The sequence below is a fragment of the Cetorhinus maximus genome, chromosome 2, assembly GCF_964194155.1.
Source record: "Cetorhinus maximus chromosome 2, sCetMax3.hap1.1, whole genome shotgun sequence".
Lineage (NCBI taxonomy): Eukaryota > Metazoa > Chordata > Chondrichthyes > Lamniformes > Cetorhinidae > Cetorhinus > Cetorhinus maximus.
Window position 1 is genome coordinate 37,098,449 of NC_135880.1, and position 25,801 is coordinate 37,124,249.

Here is a 25,801-nt window from a genome sequence, read left to right on the forward strand (position 1 = left end):
CCTTCCTCTTGTGTCCATGGCAACGTATGGCTACCCGAAGTTACAATTAAAATTATTAGAGCTGTGGTTTTGCAACTCTTAATGGCATAAAATAGATTCGTGGTGCATCACTGCTGTATATCGTTAATAGACCTGAACATTCGGTGCACATGTAAAGTGGTCCTGTGTATTCAATGTACATCTCTGTTGATTTGGTCCACGTATACAGTTGAATTTTATGTGTGTTTTTGTAAGTACGTAACAGCTGAAATGTGGAGAGCTTCAAAGCTCCCACATTCATATCTGCCCAGGATACCGTTGTTTGGAGTGACTACCGTAATCAACTAAAAATCAATGTCTCATCTCCACAGTAAAAACCTCATCCAATATCTAGTGTGACACTAAGCAAAACAGCAACTCCCATTTATACAGCACTTTACATCGTGAAATGTCTCAAGACACTTCACAGGAGCATTATCAAACAAAATTTGACACTGAGTCACACAAGCAAATATTAGGACGGATGACCAAAATCTTGGTCAAAAAGGCAGGTTTTAAGGAGGGAATTCCAGATCTTAGGGCTGAGGTAGCTGAAGGCATGGCTGCCACGTGAAGAAAATCAGGGATGTACAAGAGGCCAGAATTGAAGAAGCGCAGAGATTTCAGAGTCTTATAGGATTGTATGGGGTAACAGATAAGGAGGGGTAAGGCCATGAAGGGATTAAGGACAGATCTGGCAGCCCATTACACAGTGTGAGACATCAGCAGCAGAACTGTATATCATCGCAATCTGTAACCTCATGGCCTGTCACATCTCTCACTTCTTAATTATCATCGCTCCAGGCAACCTGGTTCAATGTGGAGTTTAAAAGTGCTAGGAAAGTCCCACGGTCACCATCATTATGGATACTTGTACAGCCACTTCAGTTTCCTTCAGATGACATTTAGAAGTGATTGGGTAGACTGGATACAGCAATGCGTGTGTGCCCAAACAGTATCCCAGTTGTCATGCTGAAGACCGGTATGACAGAGCTAGTGGCTCCCCAAGCTAAGCTATAACACTGACATCTACCTGGCAGCATAAAAGATTACCCCAATGTGTTCTATCCACAAAACACAATATAAATATAATTCAACTGTCCACCGACTTATCATTTTCCTCCCATCCGTAAAGAGGAAGAAGTAATTAATTTTTCCATCAAGAACACCTACTCACCAATAACATGCTTACCAATGCTCAATTTGGATTTTGCTAGAACCACTTGTTATGACACGGCAGTTGGTAAAGCTGAGTTATTTAAAAATCCCGAGGGAAACTTTGAACAACTGTCATAATCTATATTTTAAGTGTTATGTTTGAGATGCAGCTCTAAATTCAGGAATTAGACCACCAGTTTTGGAGAGGTTTTTATATCAAACTACATGACACATTTATTAATTTACACAAGTTAAACATATACACACGGCTATCATAACTTTTAACAAATTCCCAAACTAATCTCCACTAAGGCAACAGCATAGACTTTAAGCAGAACCAGGCAAAGCATTTTCACCTTACAAATTCAAAATGAAATTCCTTTCACTTTGGTTCCTTTGCACAGTGATACGCTTACAGGCTTTGATCTTACATTGCCTCTGCCCTGCTTACACAAAACTGCTGTCGGTTATACCCAGCACATCTCATTGAATGTAAATTCTCATTTTATCACCAGTCCCTTTGAACTCCAGCTCTTCTAACAATAAAACCCCTTTCATAGTACCAATTTTATTAGTAATATAAATATTGCTTGGTCTCTACTAGCTAGGTGCCAGATTTCACTCTCCTTCTTGAATGCTCTATTCAACAAAATGCAAATGCATTGTACCTCTCTTACATCTCAAAACTGGTATACGTCAAAGCACTGCACCTCATCACAGCCTTGAGTCAAGACAAGGAGGCAAGAGCTGAATGTCAGGGGAGAGGCAACAATCTTTGACAGCAAGACAGCACTTGACTGAGTATGAAACCACGTGGTTCTAGGAAAACTGATATTATTAAGGTCAAAGGAAAATCCTTTAGTACCCCGAGTCATGCCTAATACAAAGGAAGATGGTTTTTTTGTTAAGATGTTGATCATCATAGTCCCAGGACATCACTGCACTCAGGAAAAGTCCTTGACCAACCAACTTTTCCTGCTACATCATTGCACTTTCCTCTATCAAAAGGAGAGTTGGGCTGTTTGCTGATGTTTTCCTCCATTTACACCTTCTTCCAAAATTTAAGTAGCCCTTGGCCAGCCTACTGGGATACCAGGACTTGACTGACAAATGACAAGTAATATTTGTGCCACATAAGTGCCAGAAAATGATCATTTTCAGCAGGAGAAAGCCCAGGCTGCTCCCCCTGACTTTCAAAAATACCACAATTGCAAAGGTCATCATCACATACATCTTGGGGCCACCATTGACTAGAAGATTAGCTGGATCGGCTCATTCCACAGCATGACTACGAGAGCAGGGCAGAAACTGGTTATTCTTTGATGAGTGGTTTATCTCCTGATCCCTAAAGGCCTTTTCATCATTTACAAGTTGAAGTCAGAAGTGTGATGAAATACTCAAAACTCACCTGGATACAGCCACAAAAACACTCCATGTTCAACACTATCCAGGACAGAGCAATTTGCTTCATTGGTGCTGCTTCCAATCAACTCCGTATCTACTCCCTCCACCACCAGAGCATTGTGGTTGAAGTATGTACGACCTACAGAATGCATTGCAGCAAATCACCCAGGTTACTTTGACAGCACCTCCCATCCCTGTGGCCTCTGCCATCAAAAAGGAAAAGAGCAGAAATGTCATCGAAATGTCCAAGCTCCACTTCCAATCACACACATCCTAACTTGGGATCTAGATGACTTGGTACATGAATCAAAGAGTTAGTCTGCAGGTACAGCAAGTGATTAGGAAGGCAAATGGAATGTTGTCATTTATTGCAAGGGGAATGGAATATAAAAGTAGGGATATTTGGCTACAATTGTTCAGGCATTGGTGACATCACATCTGGAGCCCTGTGTACAGTTTGGCCTCCTTATTTAAGAAAGGATGTAACTGTATTGGAAGCATTTCAGAGACGGTTCATTTGACTGATTGTTTGGATGAGGGGGTTATTTTATGAGGAAAGGTTGGACAGGTTGGGCCTGTATCCATTGGAGTTTAGAAGAATCCTGAGTTTATAAGATCCTGAGGGGACATGACAGGGCTGGGAGGATGTTTCCCCTTGTGGGAGAGACTAGAACTAGGGGACACAGTTTAAGAATAAGGGGTCTCCCATTTAAGCCAGAGATAAGGAGAAATATTTTCTTTCAGAGGGTTGTGAGTCTTTGGAACTTCTCTGGAGAGCAGTGGAAGGAGGGTCATTGAGTATTTTTACAGAGGTAGATATATTCTTGACTAACAAGGGAGTCAAAAGATATCGGGACATGCAGGAAAATGGCATTGAGGCCACAATCAGATCAGCCATGATCTTTTGAATGGCAGAGTAAGCTCAAGGGGCCGAAAGGCCTACTTTTGTTCCTAATTCATATATTCATAATTCGTATGGGACATTCACTGACTGTCTTTCATTATCGCTGGCTCAATATCATGGGGTTCATAATCTAATACCATCACTTCTGGACTGCTGATTGTGCTCAAAGCTAAAAGCCTTTTCACTACAGTAGTACAAAAGTGGTCCTTAAAAGGTTTAGTATTTTCACATAGTAATTTTCTCCTTTGCTGTTTATATAGTAGGGTATATTTCCAGAGGCAGCAGTTTGAGTCTCAGTAGTGAGTGCTGGCAGTTATCCACAAGCACACTTTACAGAAGGAGTCTGGTGATCAGAAAACCCATCCTAAACCAGGGAAACTAGCGTCCCCTAATTCGCGAATTCAGCACAGATCAGAATTTGAACCTGGCATTTTTTATATCCATGTGACTCAGTATGATAGATTAAGGCCCAAATTCAAGTAATAGGTTAGTTTTCTACGAGTAATTTCTTGACTTTTTACTCCCAATGGGGACCCTTGCCTGCTGGGAGCAGAAATTCAGACATGCACAGAGGAAGCCCTGACACACTTTCTGCCACTCAAGATTAGGAACATTAGGAAGAAGCGTGGGCCATTCAACCCTTCGAGCCTGCTTTGTCATTCAATGAAATCATGGTTGATTTGTACCTCGACTCCATTTTTTAAAAAAACTTTTGCGGGATGTGGGCTTCGCTGGCTAGGCCAGCATTTGTTGCCCATCCCTAGTAGCTCTTGAGAAGGTGGTGGTGAGCTGCCTTCTTGAACCGCTGCAGTCCATGTGGTGTAGGTATACCCACAGCACTGTTAAGAAGGGAGTCCCAGGATTTTGACCCAGTGACAGTGAAGGGACGGTGATATATTTCCAAGTCAGGATCGTGAGTGGCTTGGAGGGGAACCTGCAGGCGGTGATGTTCCCATGTATCTGCTGCCCTTGTCCTTCTAGATGGTAGTGGTTGTAGGTTTGGAAGATGCTGTTGAAGAAGCCTTGGCGAAGTCCTGCAGTACACCTTGTAGTTGGTACACACTGCTGCTACTGTGCGTCGGTGGTGGAAGGAATGAATGTATGTGCATGTGGTGCCAATCAAGCAGGCTGCTTTGCCCTGGATAGTGTCAAGCTTCTTGAGTGTTGTGGGAGTTGCATTCATCCAGGCAAATGGGGAGCATTTCATCACACTCCTGACTTGCAACTTGAAGATAGTCGGCAGGCTTTGGGGAGTCAGTAAGTGAGTTGAGTAGGTAAGTTACTCATCACTATTCTTAGCCTCTGACCTGTTCTTGTAGTTGCAGTATTTATATGGCTAGTCCAGTTGAGTTTCTGGTCAATGGTAGCCCCCAGGATATTGATAGTGGGGGATTCAGTGATGGTAATGCCATTGAACATCTTGGGGCGATGATTGGATTCTCTCTTGTTGGAGATGGTCACTGCCTGACACTTGTGTGGCACAAATGTTACCTGCCACTTGTCAGCCCAAGCTTGGATATTGTCCAGGTCTTGCTGCATTTGGACATGGACTGCTTCAGTATCTGAGGAGTCGCGAATGGTGCTGAACATTGTGCAATCATCAGCGAACATCCCCAGTTCTGACCTTATGATGGAAGGAAGGTCATCGATGAAGCAGCTGAAGATGGTTGGGCCTAGGACACTACCCTGAGTAACTCCTGCAGTGATGTCCTGGAGCTGAGATGTCTGACCTCCAACAACTACAACCATCTTCCTTTGTGCTAGGTATGACTACAACCAGCAGAGAGTTTTCCCCCTGATTCCCATTGACTCCAGTTTTACTAGAGCTCCTTGATGCCATGCTCAGTCAAATGCTGCCTTGATGTCAAGGGCAGTCACTCTCACCTCACCTCAGGAGTTCAGCTCTTTTATCCATGTTTGAACCAAGGCTGTAATGAGGTCAGGAGCTAAGTAACCCTGGCGGAATGCAAACTGGGCATCAGTGAGCTGGTTATTGCTAAGCAAGTGCCGCTTGATAGCTCTGTTGATGACCCCTTTCATTACTTTACTGATGATCGAGAGTAGACTAATGGGGCAGTAATTGGCTGGGTTGGATTTGTCCTGCGTTTTGGTGGACAGGACATACCTGGACAATTTTCCACATGGTTGGGTAGATGCCAGTACTGGTACAGCTTGGCTAGGGGTGTGGCAAGTTTTAGAGCACAAGTCTTCAGTGCTAAACCACCTTTGGTCCATATACCTTACCCAACAAAAAACTATTGTTCCAAGCCTTGAAATCTCCAATTTCTCAGCACCCAAAACCTTTTGAGGCAGCAATTTCCCATTTCCTACTACTCTTTCTGTGAAAGAGTGCTTCCTGATTTTGTTTCTAAGTGGCCTAGCACTAATTTAAAGATTATGTCCCTTTGTTCTGCATTCCTCCACTGGAAAGAGTCTTTTTTGCATCCACCCCAAAAGATCATTTTAACATTTTAAGCAATTAAATATGTGCCACGTGGACAGGGTCAGAAAAATCTCCCATTATTGCCCCTTGTTTTATTTTTTAAGCATAATCATCATTGTTATGTAGCAAATACAGCAGATAATTTGTACAGAGCAGGATGTAACAAATAGAAAATGAGATAAAATGACCAGAAAACCTGTGTTTTTTTTAAACAGCAGTTTTAATTGAGTATTAAATGTTGGCTAGAATAACGGAAGAACTCAGTGCTTTCAAAACAGCAGCTTCTCAATGGAAGATTTCTGGATGACTGAAGATGTTCTTTCCGCTGTATTTGACCTGCCAGCACTTAACTGAATTTCTGATTAATACCAAACACACTTGGTCTGACAGGAGGTGCTTAGATTATAACTAAACATTCTTTCATGAACATTATTTGTTATGAATCTGTAAAAACTTCTCGTTTAGGATATTTGCGCTCATGCGGAAAGGTATTTTTTTCCACAAGAGCCGCGTGTAAGCTCGTGTGTGTTATTCTTGAGGGTGTGTAGCTCACTTGAGGTGAAGAGTCAATGAGAGAGTTCTGAGTGCTCATGAGTTTCATGTTTAATGACTCATGCCTGGTTGAGTGTTTTTGATTCAGACTACAGCAGCTGCAGGTATTTTCCCACAAAGAAGGAACTTGGTGCTTCCAGCTGTCCCTGATTGGTATTTAGTTAGGTGTAAGCCTCTCTACTTTAAATGCTCAACTAAAGTTGGGCAGAGTTCTATTTCATTATGTTGCATCATTTTTCTCCATGCGTGACTGTAGCCATTTTCACCACTTTAGGTTCTCCTCTCTTGGTCTTCCAAGGCTTGACGTTTTGGCAGTTGAGAGGGCAGGTGACTTGGCCTCTTCAGGCATCTGTAATGCAGCCCATGAACTGGCCACTATGAAGTGAGCAAGAGTAGATTCTCCCTACAAAAGGGAGGGAGCCTTGTCTTACTGTTGCACCATGGTAGTACCTCAGGTTGGAAGCTTGGTGTAAAGGGGAACATCAAACTTCTACTCCATGATAGCTGTGGGATATGCATTGGGACTGGAATAACTGCAACATCCTGTCACAACTAGCAAGTCATTTTTATTGAAGCAAATGTAGTATTTCTAATCCCCGATCTTAAAATAACATCTTGTAAAGATAAAACTTGTTAAAGTTGGAGAACTGAACAGTACAGATCAGGTGATCGAAATGTGATCCCTAGTTTTTGCAGAGTTAATCACACCTGGGGCACTGGATGGGAGCACCACAACGATACTGGAATAAGAATGAAGCATAATTAGCCAGGTTTCCTGATCCTGATTCTTATCCCGTGACCCTTTTCTAGAGAGGGCAAGATTGTGGAAATTGGGCAAGAACAGAATCAAACTCAACCAAGGTGTCTTTTTCAACGCCCTAGTCAAGAATGGACTGCTAACTCACACTGACAGGGCTTACACATGGATAATGATTATTTGAGTGAGTAATGGAGGATTACTGGTATTTCAAGCTTAGTTACAGCCAAATTGAAAAGGAATTCCACTGTATTACAGCATGCCCACCATTAAGGTTCATGCCCAATTTTCCCACAAAGCAAATTCTTAGTCTAAGATGATTCATCAAGGAGAGAAGAGATGGTCATGTTATTTCCACCGTGATGTGTTTGAGCCCCAAGATCCTTGATCTTAGATTGGAGGTAATTTTAAATGATTATTTCTCAGTGGCCAATAGTGTTTTCATGTGCTTATGATAAGTCAGCTTTTCTTTAATGTTCACATCATGACATCTGAGTCAGCTGAAGGAAACTGTGATAAAGTACACCTGCACACACTTAAATATAATTACATCTGTGGCTTATTGGAGCATTCAGATGCAGTAATCAACATGATGCTCCACATCAGTAACTCTGCACTCTAAGAAGTGAACGTGAAGTATCTGTGTCTGCCTTTTTAGGACACAAAACCATTCCTTTCAGCTCTCAGTTAAGAATCTAGCAGGCAGAGTTCCCATTGTTCATTATTGCTTTGAAACTCTTTCGAGTTATCAACAGTCACAGATTGCAACTCTTTCGAGTACAATCACAGTTCTTGGTTTCCGGGAGTGGGACATGAACCCACAACCCTCTGATTCAAAGGCGAGGGTGCTATGAACTGAGCCACAGCTGACACCTCATTATTGCTTTGAACTTCAAGCATTCTGTAAATCAAGCTAATGATCTCCCCTTAAAACAGGAAAAAAGTGCAAAACTATGGGAAAAGAGCATGGGACTCTTTGGATCAGAGAGCTGCCACAGGCAAGATGGGTTGAATGGCCTCCATTTGTGCTGTATGTTTCTATAATTTAATGAGCCCTGTACATGGTGTTAGCCTTTCCATCACATCCGTTTCAGTTCTGATAATTACACTTGCTGCGTATTTAAGCATAATAGGTACATAGCGAAAGCTGAATAAATGAAAACTTAATTGCTACAGTTTGTGATTGATAAATTAAGAATGTGGAAAATATTTGCACAGACCAGTTTGCTTTTACTGCTTGTGAATAGCTGACAAAGCAGCATTTTTCTTTGTGGTCAATGTAATACATGAGGTACGTTCTCTGTTAGAGTATGTTTACCATTTGCCTACTTTGCTGTTAAGCTGTAGTCTTTATTGAGATAACCACATCATGGGGAGAATTTTCTCCATGTTGGGCAGGCCGGTCGGGAGCGGGCGTGGAGCCGATCGCCGCCTGCGCGCTGCCATTTTATGTGGGCGGGCTAATTAAGGCCTGCCCAATTAAGGCCTGCCCAGCATGACGCATGCCCGGTCGCAGCGCTACCTGTGCGGGCGGGGAGAGGAGGGAGAGTCGGGGCCTGCGCCCTTTTGCGCATGTGCATGAAAGAGGACAGAAATCTCCCTGAGGCACGGAGCTGCTTCAGGGAGATTATGATCAAAATGAAAGTTTGAAAAAAAGAATAAAATTATTCAGACATGTCCCCTCATGTGACAGTGTCACATAGCTGGAACATGTTTATCAATTGTCAAACAAATTTCTATTCATTTCATAAAACCTCATCCCGCCCCTGGATGAGGTTTCATGCAAAACGTGAAGGCCACCTGGGCTCTTCGCCTGCCTGCCAACCTTAAGGTTGGACGGGCAGCCCTGTCAGTTGCCTAAACGGTTCATTAATGGCCTGAACAGGCCTTTGATTGTTCGGCGGGCGCACAGCCAACTCCGGTGTGCGCCCACCGAATGAAAGATCAGAATGACGCGCGGTGGCGTTGGGACACGCGCCCAACGTCACCGCGCATCATTTTACGCGAAGAAAAATTTCTGCCCATAGTTATAGCAGTATAATGGTTTTGTGAAAGGAAAATCATGTTTAACCAATTTTTTTAGAGTTTTTTGTAAGCGTAACATGCGTCGTGGATAAAGGGGAGCTTGTAGACGTACTGTACTAGGATTTCCAGAAGGCATTTGATAAGGTGCCACGTCAAAGATTGATATGGAAAATAAAAGCGCATGGTGTAGTGGGTAACATATTAGCATGGATAGAAGATTGGCTGGCTGTCAGAAAGCAGAGATTATGCATAAATGGGTCTTTTTCTGATTGGCAGGATGTGAAAAGTAGAGTCCCACAGGGGTCTCTACCAGGGCCTCAACTTATTACAATTTACATCAATGACTTAGATAAGGGGAGCAAAGGCATGGTAGCCGAATTTGCAGATGACACAAAGATAGGTAGGAAAGTATGTTGTGAAGAGGACATGAGGAGGTTGCAGAAGAATATTGATAGGTTGAGTGAGTGGGAAAAGGTCTGGCAAATGGAGTTTAATGTGGGAAAATGTGAAGTTGTTCACTTTGGCAGGAAGAACAAAAAAGCAGAGATGCGGGGCTTGTCTTATGAGGAGAGATTGAGCAGTTTTGGCCTATACTCGTTAGAGTTTAGAAGGATGAGAGGAGATCTAATTGAAGTATATAAGATGCTAAAGGGGATAAACAAAGTAGACGTGGAGTGGATGTTTCCCCTTCTGGGGAATTCTAGAATGAGAAGCTAAGGGGTTTTAGACTAAGGGGTGGTAGATTTAAATCAGAGATGAGGAGGAATTACTTTTCTCAAAGGGTCATGAATCTGTGGAATTCACTACCTCAGAGTGCAGTGGATGCCAGGAAGCTGAATAAATTCAAGCAGGAGATAGACAGATTTTTAATTAGTAACAGGTTGAAAGGCTATGGGGGTAAAGCGGGAAATTGGAGTTGAGGGCGAAATGAGATCAGCCATGATCGTATTGAATGGTGGGGCAGGCTCGAGGGGCTGAATTGTCTACTCCTGCTCCTATTCTTATGTTCTTATGTTTATTACTGAAATGGAGAACGGCTGAATAATTCTGAGGTGCAGCGGGATCTAGGCTTTCTAGTACATGAGTCACAAAAAGTCAGTATGCAGGTACAGCAAATAATTAAGAAAGCTAATGGAATGCTATCCTTTACTATGAGAGGGATTGAACATAAAAGTAAGGATGTTATGCTTTAATTATACCGGGCATTGGCGAGACCGCGCCTCAAATACTGTGTGCAGTTTTGGTCTCCTTATTTAATGAAGGATGTAAATGCATTGGAGGTGTTTCAAAGGAGGTTTACTAAATTGATACATGGAATGGGTGGGTTGTCTTATGAGGAAAGGTTGGACAGACTGGGCTTGTTTCCATTGGAGTTTAGAAGAGTGAGGGGTGATTTGATTGAAGTATACAAGATCCTGAATGGCCTTGACAAGGTGGACGTCGAAAGGGTGTTTACTGTTGCGGGTGAGTCCAGAACTAGGGGGCACTGTTTTAAAATTAGGGGTCGCCCTCTTAGGACAGAGATGAGGAGAATTTTTTGCTCTGAAGGTTGTGTGACTTTGGAATTCTCTGCCTCAGAAGGTGGTGGAGGCGGGGTCACTGAATACTTTTAAGGCAGAGGTAGATAGATTCTTGTTAGGCAAGGAAATCAAACATATCGGGGTTAGATGGAAATGTGGAAATTGAAACACAAGAAGATCAGCCATGATCTTATTGAATGGCAGAGCAGGCTCGAGGGGCCAAATTGTCCACTCCTGTTCCTATCCCTTATGTTCTTATAGCAATTATGTGCAGTAAAAAGGTGGGGGCTCATTCGAAATTAACAAGATTCCTAAACAAAAACAAAAATACCTGGAAAAACTCAGCAGGTCTGGCAGCATCTGCGGAGAAGAGCACAGTTAACGTTTCGAGACCGAATGACCCTTCAACAGAACTAAGGAAACATAGGAGAGAGGTGAAATATAAGCTGGTTTAAGGGGGGGTGGGGGGGTGAGGGGGGACAAGTAGAGCTGGATAGAGGGCCAGTGATAGGTGGAGATAACCAAAAGATGTCACAGACAAAAGGACAAAGAGGTGTTTAAGGTGGTGATATTATCTAAAGGAATGTGCTAATTAAGAGTAGAAAGCGGGACAAGCAAGGTACAGATAGCCCTAGTGGGGGTGGGGTGGGGTGAAGGAATCAAAAAAGGCTAAAAGGTAAAGATAAAACAATGGATGGAAATACATTTAAAAATAATGGAAATAGGTGGGAAAAGAAAAATCTATATAAATTATTGGAAAAAACAAAAGGGAGGGGGAAGAAACGGGAGGGGGTTGGGGATGGAAGAGACAGTTCAAGATCTAAAATTGTTGAACTCAATATTCAGTCCGGAAGGCTGTAAAGTGCCTAGTCGGAAGATGAGGTGCTGTTCCTCCAGTTTGCGTTAAGCTTCACTGGAACAATGCAGCAAGCCAAGGATGGATACGTGGGCATGAGAGCAGGGTGGAGTGTTGAAATGACAAGCGACAGGGAGGTCTGGGTAATGCTTGCGGACAGACCGAAGGTGTTCTGCAAAGCGGTCACCTAGTCTGCGTTTGGTCTCTCCAATGTAGAGGAAACCGCATTGGGAGCAACAAATGCAGTAGACTAAATTGAGGGAAGTGCAAGTGAAATGCTGCTTCACTTGAATGGAAGATTCCTGACAGTTTAAAAAAATATATTTCTGCAGTTGTGGGCATTACTGTTAAGACTGGTATTTATTACCCAAAACAAAAACAGAATTACCTGGAAAAACTCAGCAGGTCTGGCAGCATCGGTGGAGAAGAAATCAGTCAACGTTTCGAGTCTTCATGACCCTTCGGCAGAACTGAAAAGATTACCCATCCTTAATATAATTGAGTGATTTGCTGGACCAATTCAGAGAGGAGTAAAGAGTCACTCACATTGGCATGGGACAGAAATCAACTATTGGCTAAAAAGGACAAGAACAACAGGTTTCCTTCCCTAGAGGACATCAGTGGACCAGTTGGGCTTTCATGACAATCTGACAGTTTTATGGTGAATTTAATTGAAATTGATTTTAATTTTTGATGTTTTAAGCAGAATTTGGATTTTCTTAATACCATAGTGGGATTATTAGCCCAAATCCCCAGTTACAAATCCAGGCACACAACCAGTTATACGAATGGGCTTCAGTGGTAGTCCACCAAACAAACTCAGTCAGTGTCTTTGATTCTGCCCCAAGATGCCATTTGGTAGTTTTTCTAATTGTACAAGCATGGCTTTAAGTCCAAATGTTCCTAATGAATCTGGTGCGATCTTTCAGTTGAAAACATGAAAACTCACCAAAGCTCTTTCAACAGCACCTTCCAAACTCACGACCACTACCATCTAGGACAAGGGCAGCAGACACATGGGAACACCACCACCTGGAAGTTCCCCTCCAAGCCACTCACCATCCTGACTTGGAAATATATCACCGTTCCTTCACTGTCGCTGGAACAAAATCCTGGATCTCCCTCCCTTATAGCACTGTGGGTGTACCTACAACTAATGGACTTCAGCGGTTCAAGAAGGTAGCTGCCAACACCTTCTCAAGGGCAATTAGGGGTGGGCAATAAATGCTGGCCCAGCCAGTGACACCCACATCCCATGAATGATTAAAAAAAATACTCTCTGATAACAAATTTATTCAAGGAGAGCCTCCTGGGGAATAAGAACTGAGAAACTGGGTGAAATAAATTCCTGATTTTCTTGAATTAACTGGAATTATTTTAGGATCTAACTACTTAAGAACCTTTCCTATTTCAGTCAGAAAATGCTGCGAATGAAAAGTGTGGTTTCATTTATTGTCTTAATCATAGATTTATTATTTAAAAGGGCTGCCTTTAACAGGGGAGGGTGGAAGTTGTGGGGTAGACGACTTATCCACCACCCGGAAGGAAACTCCGCAGAAGCTGACACCAGAAGGGTAGTCCACCCCACAGCCATAACCCGCTCCGGGCAGGCTAGACAAAGTGGGTGTGGGAATTCCATCCCTCAGTGGGAGGAAATCCCGCCCTTGAAAGCTGCCGACCAATCTGATTGGCTGGCAGCTCTAGCAATCCAGGCAGCGCCAGGGCAGAGCGCGCTGCGGGGACTGCAAGAAGGGGCCCGAAGGACCATGGTGGCTGTAGCAAAAAGGTAAGTCCTGCGTTCTTAGGGAGGGATCTGAGATTCAGCAGAGAGTGGTGGAGGGGCCAGGTTTTGGAGGGCAGGCAGCAAGGAAGGAAGGTCGGTGGGGGGGTGGGGGGGGGGGGAGAAGGTGGTGGTGACATCTTGGGGGAGGTGCCTCTGATTCATTTGAGGCACCCCCCCAAATGAGGTGCCCCCACTTGCCATCTTTTTTCATCTAGGCCACAAAAGAACAGCCTGCCCACACGAACCATACTATGGTGTGAGTATCATATTATCCTGGTTGATGGGCTTGCTAACCAGCATAATTGGCCTTTATTTATTTACATATGGCAGCAAGACTGCCGATTTCAGTGCCCGCCCACCAAGCGTGTTATGAAGGATAGGCAGGAAGGTGGTGGGCTGGGCAACAGCCATATTTTACATGCTCCCCACTGAAAATACACCTGATGGGGACACGTAAAATCCAATCCACAGGAGATCTCTACAATAAAGTCAACCTGACTTGAAGTTTTGCAGGCATTGTAATTAATGAAAGTAGCTCTTTCACAGAAGAGTGTGATCACAACTTCCTCTTGATCATAGGCCTTGACTTGGTGCATAATCTTTCATCACACACGACACATTGGGCGATGTAGGACTAATAATGTCAATGCTCAAGGATGTGCAATACCCAGTAAAAGAGAGACTATTGCAATGATTTATAATATATAATGGAATATAGATTATACTGTATAGGTGGGGCAGTTTAAAGAGGTCATTATTTGGCATCCATTCTGATAGGACTGTTATTACACTTACAGTTTACAAAGTGTAATCTAGAGGCACCAACAACTTGTGTTATCTTTGAGACATCTTGGTCTAAACCCAGCAGTTGTGAATGAATACTGGAGTGGGATTAATTTACATCAGGTCATCACCCTGTTACAACACTGGGATTTTCTCAGGTGGGTAGACAGGATTTGTCAATGTCAATCCCCATTGATGTCACAGATTAAGACAGGACTGGCAAAATTAATAATAAAAATAAACTGGCGGGTGAGCTGAAAGACGGTGTCTTGTTTTTTGTTTTAGTGATGCACACAGGCTGTCGACATTGTAGCTGAGCTAACTTTATTGATAACACATTTTCCTAACATAAACATATACCTGCAGTAACGGAATTCTATCACGACAGGCTCCAACATGTGCTATCTGACCTTAAACCCCAGGTCCGGTGACCTCCCCCTATCTGGTACAGAGTACCATATAGTATCTTAATACTGAAGTCCACTGCCACAATTAACTATGATCATGACAGATGCCAACCCCACCAATTGCAGTGCCGACAGTGATGGGTGGGAAGGCGGTGAGCAGAGCGCCTGCTGGATTTAACAGCCCTCCCCCACCTTCCAACCCATTGGCAGGGGAACGGTAAATCCAGCCCATTAAACTCTGTTTCTCTCTCCACAGAGGCTGCCTGACTGCTGAGTATTTCCAGCGTTTTCTATTTTTATTTCAGGTTTCCAGCATCCACAGTATTTTGCTTTTACTTTCTCCTTGGGACCTGGCTTCAAATCTGGAATCTGGGCTCAAATGATCATACAAAAGTCTACTTTGTCTGCTGGTTATATAGGTCTTACATGAAATGAGTTTAGACAATCTCAGGGAAGTTCTGAAAGTATAAAGGCCATCAGCACAAATTGTCTACTAATTTCACAATCTCGCTCAAGAGGTGATTGGATGTAGGAAGTGTATAAACAAGTGTCATATTGGTGTAGTGGGGAATGTGCTTCTGAAGTTGGGGCTCAGCAACATTGTTGAGGCAGAGTAGTGGTAGACAGAGTAGTTACTGTCCATGCTATGCTACACCGAACCAGAGTGTGTTGGATGCTGAAGCTGGGGTATCAGAAATGGTAAGCGTTCCATTCACTCCCCACAATAACTTCTTTTACTGTCGTTAGCATAAAACTCAATTTTTATTAATAAAAAATTAGGCCTTTGTGAATACAGCAATGGTACAATAGTAAACGGATAAATAAGGCTACATATGGGCCTTGTTTTGCAAATTGAATCAGTTATACCCCAAGACAAAAATCTGGGTTTTTTTGTGAGGCGCGGGCTTAATATATTGAGAATGAGAAGACTAATGGCTATAAAACTGTGGATAATGCTGGGGAGGCAGATAATTAAGGATTTTGATAGAAAGTTAAGAGAGATTGGGGGGATACACTATCTCCTCACGACTGGAACTGCCTAGATGGACCCAATGGCCTTTTCTGATTCTACTTTTCTATACTCTTTTTAAAAAAAAACAAGAACAGATACTTCAGTGTTTGCATCCCACACACCAGGGTCAAGTGCATAAATCAATGAACAGTAAAGTTTGTACTATTCTGTACTACTCTGCCTTATCAAAGTCCCTGAGTGCTAACTTCAGAAACATGTTGCCAAAAAGGCTTTTGATAAAGTGCCACTTTGCAGGCTTGCAAGGAAAGTTAATGCCCAAGGAATGAAAGGGACAGTGGCAACATGAATACAAAGTTGGCTGAGTGACAGGAAACAGAATAGCGGTGAATGGTTGTTTTTCACACTGGAGGAAGTTATGCAGTGAGGTTCCCCAGGGGTCAGTGTTAGGACCACTGCTTTTCTTGATCTATATTAATGACCCAGACTTTGGGTTTGCAGGGCATAATTTCAAAATTTGTAGATGACACAAAACTTGGAAATATAGTGAACTATGAGGAGGATAATGACAATATCCAGGCTTGGGCTGGGAAATGGCAAGTAATATTCACGCCACAGAAGTGCCAGGCAAAGACCATCTCCAACAAGAGAGAATCTAACCGTTGACCCTTGACCTTCAATGGCATTACCATCACTGAATCCCCCACTAACAACATCCTGGGGGTTACCATTGACCAGAAACTGAACTGGATTAGCCATATAAATACTGTGGCTACAAGACAGGTCAGAGGCTAGGAATCCTGTGGCAAGTAACTCACCTCCTGTCTCCCCAAAGCCTGTCCATCATCTATAAGGCATAAGTCAGGAGTGTGATGGAATACTCCCCACTTGCCTGGATGAATGTAGCTCCAACAACACTCAAGAAGCTTGACACCATACAAGACAAAGCAGCCCGCTTGATTGGCAGCCCGTCCACAAACATCCACTCGCTTCACCATCAACGCATGCACTGCAGAAACTCACCAAGGCTCCTTAGACAGCACCTTCCAAACCCACGACCACTATCATCTAGCAGGACAAGGGCAGCAGATAGATGGGAACACCACCGCCTGGAAGTTCCCCTCCAAGCCACTCACCATCCTGACTTGGAAATATCTCACCGTTCCTTCACTGTGGCTGGGTCAAAATCCTGGAACTCCCTCCCTAATAGCACTGTGGGTGTACCTACACCACACGGACCGCAGCCTTTCAAGAAGGCAGCTCACCACCACCTTCAAGGGCAATTACGGATGGGCAATAAATGCTGACCTAACCAGCGACACCTACATCCCATTCAAGAGAACTTGGACAGGTTGGTGAAATGGGCAGGCATGAGGCAGATGAAATTTAATGCAGAGAAGTGCAGAAAGAATGAGGAAAGTGTGCAATTTTAAAGGAGGTACAAGAATAGAGAGATGTGGGGTTACATGTGCACAAGTTGAAGGTGGCAGGGTAGGTTGAGAAAGTGGTTAAATGGGCACGTGGGATCGTTGGTTTTATAAATAAAGGAATTGAGTACAAAAGAAAGGAAGTACTGATGAACCTTTATAAAATAGTGGTTTGGCTTCAACTTGAGTATCGTGTCCAATTCTACTATAACATAGGAAAGATGTGAAGACTTCAGAGGGGATGTTGAAAAGACTTATGAGACTGGTTCTGGATTGAGGGACTTCAGTTACAAGGATACATTAGAGAAATGGGGGTTGTTCTCCTTAGTGAAGAGAAGGTTGAGAGGAGATTCGAAAGAGATGTTCAAAATCATGAGATCTGGACAGAGTAAACGGAGAGCAACTGTTTCCGTTGGTAGAAGGGTCGAGAACCAAGGGACACAGATTTAAGGTGTGCCATGCCCAGTATAGGCGTGAAGATATTACAATTTTTAATGCTATATTTTAATAAGTGAACACAAAAGTTGTTAAGAAGGCTGCAACATACGATGTGACTTTTGGCATTTGAGTCTGCAGTAGAGTCTGCGGCCAATACCTGATTAAGTATGGACCTGAGTGAAGGAACCTCACAGCCACTTGAGATTCACATATCACATTGTCTAAGGATGGACCAAAACATACAGACAATGGGGTTTACAGAGAACTCACCTCCATGTTATACCAGGGACAAAAGAGACGTTAAAACTTATTAGATGATAGACAAATTGTATTGTGATGGCTTCTTATCAAAACACAAAGACCTTGGCTGCCTCACACTCTCAAAGTGTGAAAAGCCAAAACACAGGATGTCTTGGTCTGGCACACCATCTTATTTGGGAAAGGACTTTCGACTTGTAACAGGTCACATGAGTAAGAGTATCATATTTGTTGCCTGCTTCTAAAATAGCAAGAATCAGCTCTGCAGAGACAGAAACCAGCAGAAAGCCATCAAACCAGCTGCTGTCAACTAAGCAACCAAAGTAATAAACAGGCATACCTTGAAAGTGGGAGAAGGTCTCTCTCCAACCTGTTTCAACTGCAAATTCACCTGAGAACCAACCTCCTGGCAATTCAACTACAAGATGCTTCGCATCTCATTGAGAATCCTCTTCTTTATAAGGCCTTTGTTCCAGCCAAAGCATCAACTCAAACTCTGGGGCAAGTGTGAGCTAATAAATAACCTTCTTTATTTTAAAACTCTCAAAACGGCTTGTTTCTGGGACTATTTAAATTGGGACAACCACTCTGGAGGGTAAAAAACGCATACCTCACATACAAAACACTTTAATCACAGACGATAAGAAAACACACACGTTCCTTTCATGACAGGTGATTGGTAACATAAGGAAAAGATTTTTTACAAGTGGTTAGGATCTGGATGCACTGCCTAAGCGCATGGTGGAGGCAGATTCACTTGTGGCTTTCAAGTGGACGTTGGATAAGCTCTTGCTTGGTTCCATTTCTGTCTGACCAGATGTAGCCAAAGAATCATCTGCAATGACTGCTCTTGAATCCGGACCATTTCCAACCTTGGTATCATATCTGATCTGGAGAGGAGCTCCTAACTACATTCTATTCCACCACCATGACCGCATACTTCCACCTCTGGTGACATTGCTCACCTCTGCCCTTGCTTCAGCTCATCTGTTGCTGGAAACTCCAGCCATACCTTTGTTACCTCAAGACTTTAGGCTTTCCCATGCTCTCCTGGCCAATCTCCCATCCACCATCTTCCGCAAAATTGAGCTCATCTGAAACTCTGCTGCTTGTACCTGTACGTGCATCTGTTCACCCATCACCCTTGTGCTTACTGACCTACATATGTGCCCAATCAGCAAATCCTCTCTTTTAAAATTTCCTTCCTTGCTTATAAATCGCACCATGCTCTCACTACCCCACCCCTCGTCTCTGAAAACTCCCCTAGTCCTACCTATCTTTGAACTCCTCCAATTCTAGCCTCATGCACCTCCCTGTTTTTAATGGCTTCGCCATTAGCAGCTATGCTATCAGCTGTGGCTCAGTTGGTAGCACATTTGCCTCGAGTCAAAGGGTTCAGGGTTCATGTCCCACTCTAGGACTTAAACAGGACAGTTTTGGCTGACAGCCCAGCACAGTACTGAGGGAGTTATCCCTGGTGTCCTGGCTAATAGCTGTCTCTCAATCAACATCACAAAAAATAAATTATCTGGTCATTATCACATTGCTGCTTGTGGGAGCTTGCTGTGTGCTTTTTAAAGTATATAGCAAAATAAAATTGACCTTTACTAACCTATTTACAGGGAGGGGAAATTGTTAGGACAGTATTTTCTTTTGGAGACTCCTGTGACGTCAGCAAGAAAAACACAGTCGGGTATATTTTCTGCTTTTATAGAGACCTGAGCCATCATATACCTCCGTCACCATATCAGTTACTGTCTGTGCACCACTCTGTCAGAAGTTGCCTATTCCAACTAACCCAAGATCTAATCAGGAGCTACCTCACCCTTGAGAAAAGATCATTAATGGTGTGTTTCCATAAGGAACTAAAAGTCAATATTTTTTAATGATAGCAAACATGTTTGATACAAAAACTAAGGGACTACATTGTACACAGCACATATTAGAGCTGTTCACATTTTGTAAGGTATGGTGAACTAAACCATTGTCAGTTAGCATAGTTTCCCCTTTGGTCCTTTAACAGATTTCTGTCATCACATCTTGCACTTCTGAAGTGTGACACATTAAAGCAAAACCTTACACTACATATTTCAGACAAGAATTTCAGATGTAATTACCTAAATTACAGCATGTATTACAACTATTTTCATGTATGATTATAAACTTATTGCAGACGGCAGCTAAATATGAAACTAGTCAGAGCACAGAAGGAAACCAGATGTGCTTCCAAAAATGAATAGAAAATTGTCCTTCCCCTTTTATAATACCGGCCCTGAGGCTCTTATATGTACTATATATGTCTTCTCTGTTGTAGGATGATTGAGATGCTTTTAGTAAGTCACTTAGGATTGCAATTTCAGTTAAAATATTATATATAAAATAGCTACTTTTGATTTTTCTCATGGGATGCCCATCATAGTAAAAAAAAACCAATGTATAAATTACTGTTTTCTACCTTTTTGAAGCAGAATATCTCCCGTTGTTTGTTCTACCAGTGAAGTAGAAACAAAGGAAATGTAGCTGACAGGGCATACTTGAGAAATGTAAACAGTGTAATTTATTGAAGATGTGCATCGGAGGTGAGGAGGAAGATGGTATAAAATTCTTACATCAAATTGCAGGAGCTAAGGATGTTAGTCATTTTAATTACTGACCCTTAACGTAGCAGTAAAGCTTCATGAGTCAATGGCTGTTCAACATTAGTGGCCTAACAGTAAGAGTTTAAATTGAATTCTAGTTTGTATATGAGGTATGGCTGGTAGCTCCCCGCGTGCATGCAACTCTTGCTGTGGTGCTGAGCCATGAAAGCCAGGAAGGACCCTGCGTGGGCTTCTTGTGAGCTGGAGATACTGCAACTTTGTTCCTCCTCCCCAGCCCAGGAACACAAAGATGCCAGATTTCATGCTCTGATCTCTATCCAATCACCCTTTGTGGAAAGTGAACAATGGCTGAGCTTGGGATCAAGCTGAGCTTTGATACCCTCCCCAGTCCAAAAAAAAAACACCTGCTAGAATTCTCCATTCAGCTTTAAACATAAAGAATGCGCATTTTGGGCAAGGCAACTGAGTGCTGCCAACTGCTGCAGCGCAGCACGAGGCAGTACTTCCAGGACAGCAAGACTCGTGAACCACCCTTGGATTAATATATCATAAAGCTAGATGCAAAGGTTTTGCCCATCTAAATCAAAATGCCTGAATAACAATATGGTGTGGTATTTTTGTATTTTAAATAATTTATTTGTTATTTCTTTCAGGGCTCTTTCTAATTCTTGGTCTGATCCTGTATCCTGCTGGATGGGGTTCTCAGAAGGTGGTGGACTACTGTGGACCAGATGTTTCACCTTATCAGCTAGGCGCCTGTTCTCTGGGCTGGGCCTTTTACACAGCAGTTGGTGGCACTGTCCTTACATTCCTCTGTGCAGTGCTATCTGCACAAGCAGAAATTGCGACATCTAGTGATAAAGTGCAGGAAGAGATTGAAGAAGGGAAAAATCTCATTTGCTTGCTGTGAGAAAACACCTTGAGTCTCTGTTTTTTACTTCATGGCAGTCTTAATCTTTTTTAGTTTTTGAAACAGCGCACCAGGAGTTTTAGCACCATACTAACTTCCCAATGAATTTAAAATTCACATATATGGCAGTGATTTGAGACTGATTTCCATCCCAAGACGTGCCACACAATCTACAGCTGTGATGGGGAAAATTCTGAATGTTGTTCCCTCATCGTGGACTGTGTGTTTACCTCTGAAAACTGTCAGTGATGGTGCTGCACATACTAGGACATTTAATGAGTTGTCAAGAGACAAGACCTTCTCACATCACAGAGGGCATAGAAGTTCTTTTACGTGCACAGAAGCAATGTTGGATTTTTAAATAACATGTTTTCCATTGACAAATTTAAAAACATTTACCACTGTAAAGTTTGATTTCCTGTGAGATGCAGCCTGCACCTTTTGATACGACAGCCAAGATCTTTTTGAAAGGGGTGCAGCATAAATCTCATTTCCAAATTTGTCAAGGCATTTGACTGAAACAAGGTCCCAGCAAAGAAGGACAGCGTGGTTCATAATTTTTTTAAACAGGTCATCGTGCTTTATAATAAAAGAAACCACCCAAGCTATTTAGATAAAATGCATAAATTGTTTCACGTTGCCATTCACACTGGCGGGGGGTGGATTTTATGAAGGCAATAGGAGTCTTGGCTGCTGGCTGGCGAGCCGGTGAGACCCCCACATTGCCTCCTTTGTGGAAAGCCCGCCAAATTATGAACCACTCAAGCAATTAACAGGTCATCTGCACTCCTTCTATGGGTTCAGGACCCCAGGAGAGGGAATTCCCACCTGAGAGCTGCCGGCCAATCAGAGGCTGGCTGTTCTTTTGCTCAGCAGCGCCACTGGAGTGGAGGTGGCTGCAACAGGTAATATGCCCACCAGAGGCCCAGGATTGCACAGCGACTCAGGCCGGAGGAAAGTGACTGTGGGAGATGTTTTGCGGGGTGTAAAGGGGGTCCAATAGCAAGGGCAGGGGCTGGGTTTACCCCTTGATCAGACACTCAGTGCCTTTGAACGAGGTTCCCCCACCCCCTGCCAGGAAAGCACAACCAATTCAGCACAGGTTTGCTTGTCCTGCTCCCTGCTTCTGGTTTAATACGAGCAGTGGTGGGCTGAAGTTTATAAATGGGCATTAATTATCCAAAGAAGGGCCTGAAATGGGGTCGGGGGTGGAAAGGCAGTCCATGGGCCTTCTTGCCACAGAATTGGGTGGTGGCAGAGTCCCCACCCATCATCAACCCGCCTGATTAAATGTCCTCCCCACCTCCAAACCTGCCACGGGGAGGGCATAAAATACTGCCCATTATATATGTTAAAGTACACTAGACAGTTTGAAACTTTTTCCAAAACAAATGGCCCAAATTACGTGGAAGGAAAAGTTTTTAGGTAAAGATAGTTATGAAAATCTTTATTGGTGCAAAGGAGGTTTTTTTTATCTTTTTTATTACAAACAATCTCATGTTGAAACAACAGTATACAAGCAGCAAGGCCTAGCAGGTCACCGCAGCCGCTTCAATGCACAACACCTTTATGTAATTAAAAACAAAAAGCTAAAAGCTTATGTAATTGTTGTTGAGGCCATCATGACTGCTGCCAGTACAACTGTGCAACTCATTCATCTCAACAAATGTCCATGGTCAGCATGAAGCCAAGATACACTGAACTGTGAATCTATTCCATTTGAAGAAAGCCGCATTGCTGTTTATACAAAAACTAGCAGTCAGCTTCCCATCACTAGTGCCAATCACTTAACCATAGTGCTTAACCATTCTAATTGTATTTCCAGTTCTGATGCTATTTGTGCCTAATCATTCACACATTTGCCAAAGAAAATGCCTAATACCACTGTTTGACTGAGAACCCTTGTACCTTTAATATTACAGGGTATTGCCAATCGTCAGTCATTAAGTAATGTACGATTTTACTAGCAATTTTCAATGCAAATGACCACTAGGAACACACAGTGCCATTTAGCCTTGTGGAACATTTCAATCTTAATCCAGTGCGAGTTAGATATGATACAGTGAGGTGTAAGAGTTTGAAGAATCGGTGGATTTGATTTTAAGAATCACCTTTTAATCATTTTATATAAAGTAACACCACAACAATTTTGTACAGCTATATGCAGCACCTTCCAGACCCATGAACTCTACCACCTAGAAGGACAAGGACATTAGACAAATGAGAATACTACCACCTACAACTTCCCCTCCAAGCCACACTCCATCCTCACTTGGAACTATATTGCCATTCCTTCACTGTTGCTGGGTCAACATTCTGGAACTCCCTCCCAAACAGCAAGGTGGGTATACCTACACCGGATGGACTACAGCGGGTCAAGAAGGGCTTGCAGGAATGCTACTACTCAGGAGCAGTTAGGGATGTGCAATAAATGCTGGCCTTGCCAGTGACGTTCACATCCCATGAAAGAATTTTAAAAATGGTGTTCCTTAAAAATGCCAAAATAATTTACTTTGTTAAACACACAAAAGGCACACCTACTTGCTGCACATTGAAGAAAAACCAAGCAGGGAAAACTGGAATTAGGAAACCAAAATAAAAGTGCCATTCCAACGCTGTCAGCCTCGTTATTTGTAACGTAAAGCACTAATGGCAAAGGTACATCAAAAACCTGGAGGTGTTGCTACGGAACTGGACTATTGTGCAAGTAAATAGGAAGGACAGTTTATTATAAGACAGAGTCTGCTTGCGAATAAGTGAATGGACTGCAGAAGCTGGCTTGCCAAACATTATCTGTACTGTTAAACCTGTGTTGATTACTAGTTTGTGATTATATAATGACCACATTTAAATGAGAAAGATCATAATTTTTGGCTAATGCTCATTGTTCAGTAACCCATTGTGTTTAATATTACGTGCCATAGTCTTTTGTAAAATTTTAACCATTATTTAAAATTAATACACCATGTGTGAGATATGTGCAATAATTGATTAAAAAAATTGAAATTGTTTATCGTGCATGTGTGCATGGGAGGAGAAGGGGTTTTGATTAGGGCTGATGTGATGAGTCTTATCCATTTTATTTTACTGGTGCCAGTACAGAAAGCTGAAGTATCCCTAATCCAACAACACGTTAGCAGCCATTTCTTAATGAATGCAGTATTACTGAACAAGTAATCTTGGTGTGAAAGTGGAACAATCAAATGAGTCAGATTTCCAAATTCCTGCTAAACCCCTGACCCATCAACCAGGTCACCCAAAAGTCATTGTTGGGTTAAACAGAGTTGCCAAAGTACACCTGGGCAGAGGGATCCAGATGTGGGACTGACACTGCTAAATTCCTGACAGTTATACCTTGCAAGAGTAGTCAAGGTGGAGACCTAAGGCCTTCCCCTTGGAGAGCGCAAGGTGGGAAGGGTGACTGGAGTGCTTTTACTATGGTGCGTTAGACTTGTAGGGACCAACAAGGATCAGCATTGGTAATGGCCAGGGAACCTTTCAGGCTCTGTGCCTTATCTTACAACCAACATGCCCTAGCAAAACGGCAAAAGCAAAACTCACAAATTGATTAGTGCAATGTAATTTTATTTTGTACCAAATTTAATACAAGTTTATAAAGAGTATTGGATACAGGAGACAAAATTCAACCACTAGTTATGACCAATCATTTTTTTAAATTTCTGCTATGTCTATATTAACCTCAATAGCAGAAATCAGGTTCTGCTGCCTTGTTGGATGCTGAGGTACGATTTGGGAAATCCAATGCAATGAATTTACAGAGGAAACTTTTATTCAGCCCTGTTTCAAAATTATTTGCACACGATTTACACTGTAATGATTGGACACTACCATCATGAGAAATACTGTGATAGTTGATTGTTAAATGGCCAGTTGGAAATAACACTATTTAGTAAGGTCTGTCAGTATAGATTAACTTCCAGCGCCAAGGTAGTTTCTCCACGTTTTTAAATGGAGCTAAATTTCATTATAGTCCATGATCTGAAAATTATAGGAATATTCCTGAAATGAAGTATTGTGACACCAATAACCACTATTACTAAACTGCTGAGTGATTGCAAATAGTTAACTCTAAACAAACCTGCCATTCCTGGAAATCGGGTGGAGCTATTCAGTGGACCGAACCAGCTGGCCATTTACCCTATTACTTACCGAATGAAAGAATTTGGCAATGCTGTAAGGATTTCCTCCATGTTTCCAAAATGCTGAAAATTGGAGTACAAAAATCACTTATTAAAGCTGTTTGTGTTTCATACTACACCATGGCTTTGTTTCATACTGTAAGTTCCAAAATGTACCCTTTGTGTGTTGTAGATTCAATATTATGCAGCTGTTTTCTCTGCAAATAGTATTCTACAACTAACCAGCGTGACAGCTACACACACAAAACAAGAAAACAATAGAAATACAGAGTCAGTATTCTGAAAAACAAAAGACAAGGTATGTGCATACGTGTTATATGTAGTTCCACTGGAAGCTGCTAGGAGATGGACAGCTGAAAGTGGGCCTGTTTACAGATACTGACTGGCCTGCTGTGTATTTCTAGTGTTTACTGTTACTATGTCAGATT

The 25,801-nt window shown here is 42.6% G+C and overlaps 1 protein-coding gene across 6 annotated transcripts in view; it reads left to right on the plus strand.

The window, feature by feature from the left end:
- The window catches only part of lhfpl2a (LHFPL tetraspan subfamily member 2a), a 216,624-nt gene extending 191,135 nt beyond the window's left edge, over window positions 1-25,489 (plus strand). For all 6 annotated transcript variants that reach the window (XM_078563365.1, XM_078563390.1, XM_078563376.1 and 3 more), the window contains 2 exons: window positions 20,957-22,421; window positions 22,456-25,489. In XM_078563365.1, the coding sequence (XP_078419491.1) occupies window positions 20,957-21,213 (257 nt within the window). In that variant the 3' untranslated portion in view covers window positions 21,214-22,421; window positions 22,456-25,489. The remainder of the gene's footprint in view (window positions 1-20,956; window positions 22,422-22,455) is intronic.
- The last annotated feature ends 312 nt before the right edge of the window (window positions 25,490-25,801 follow it).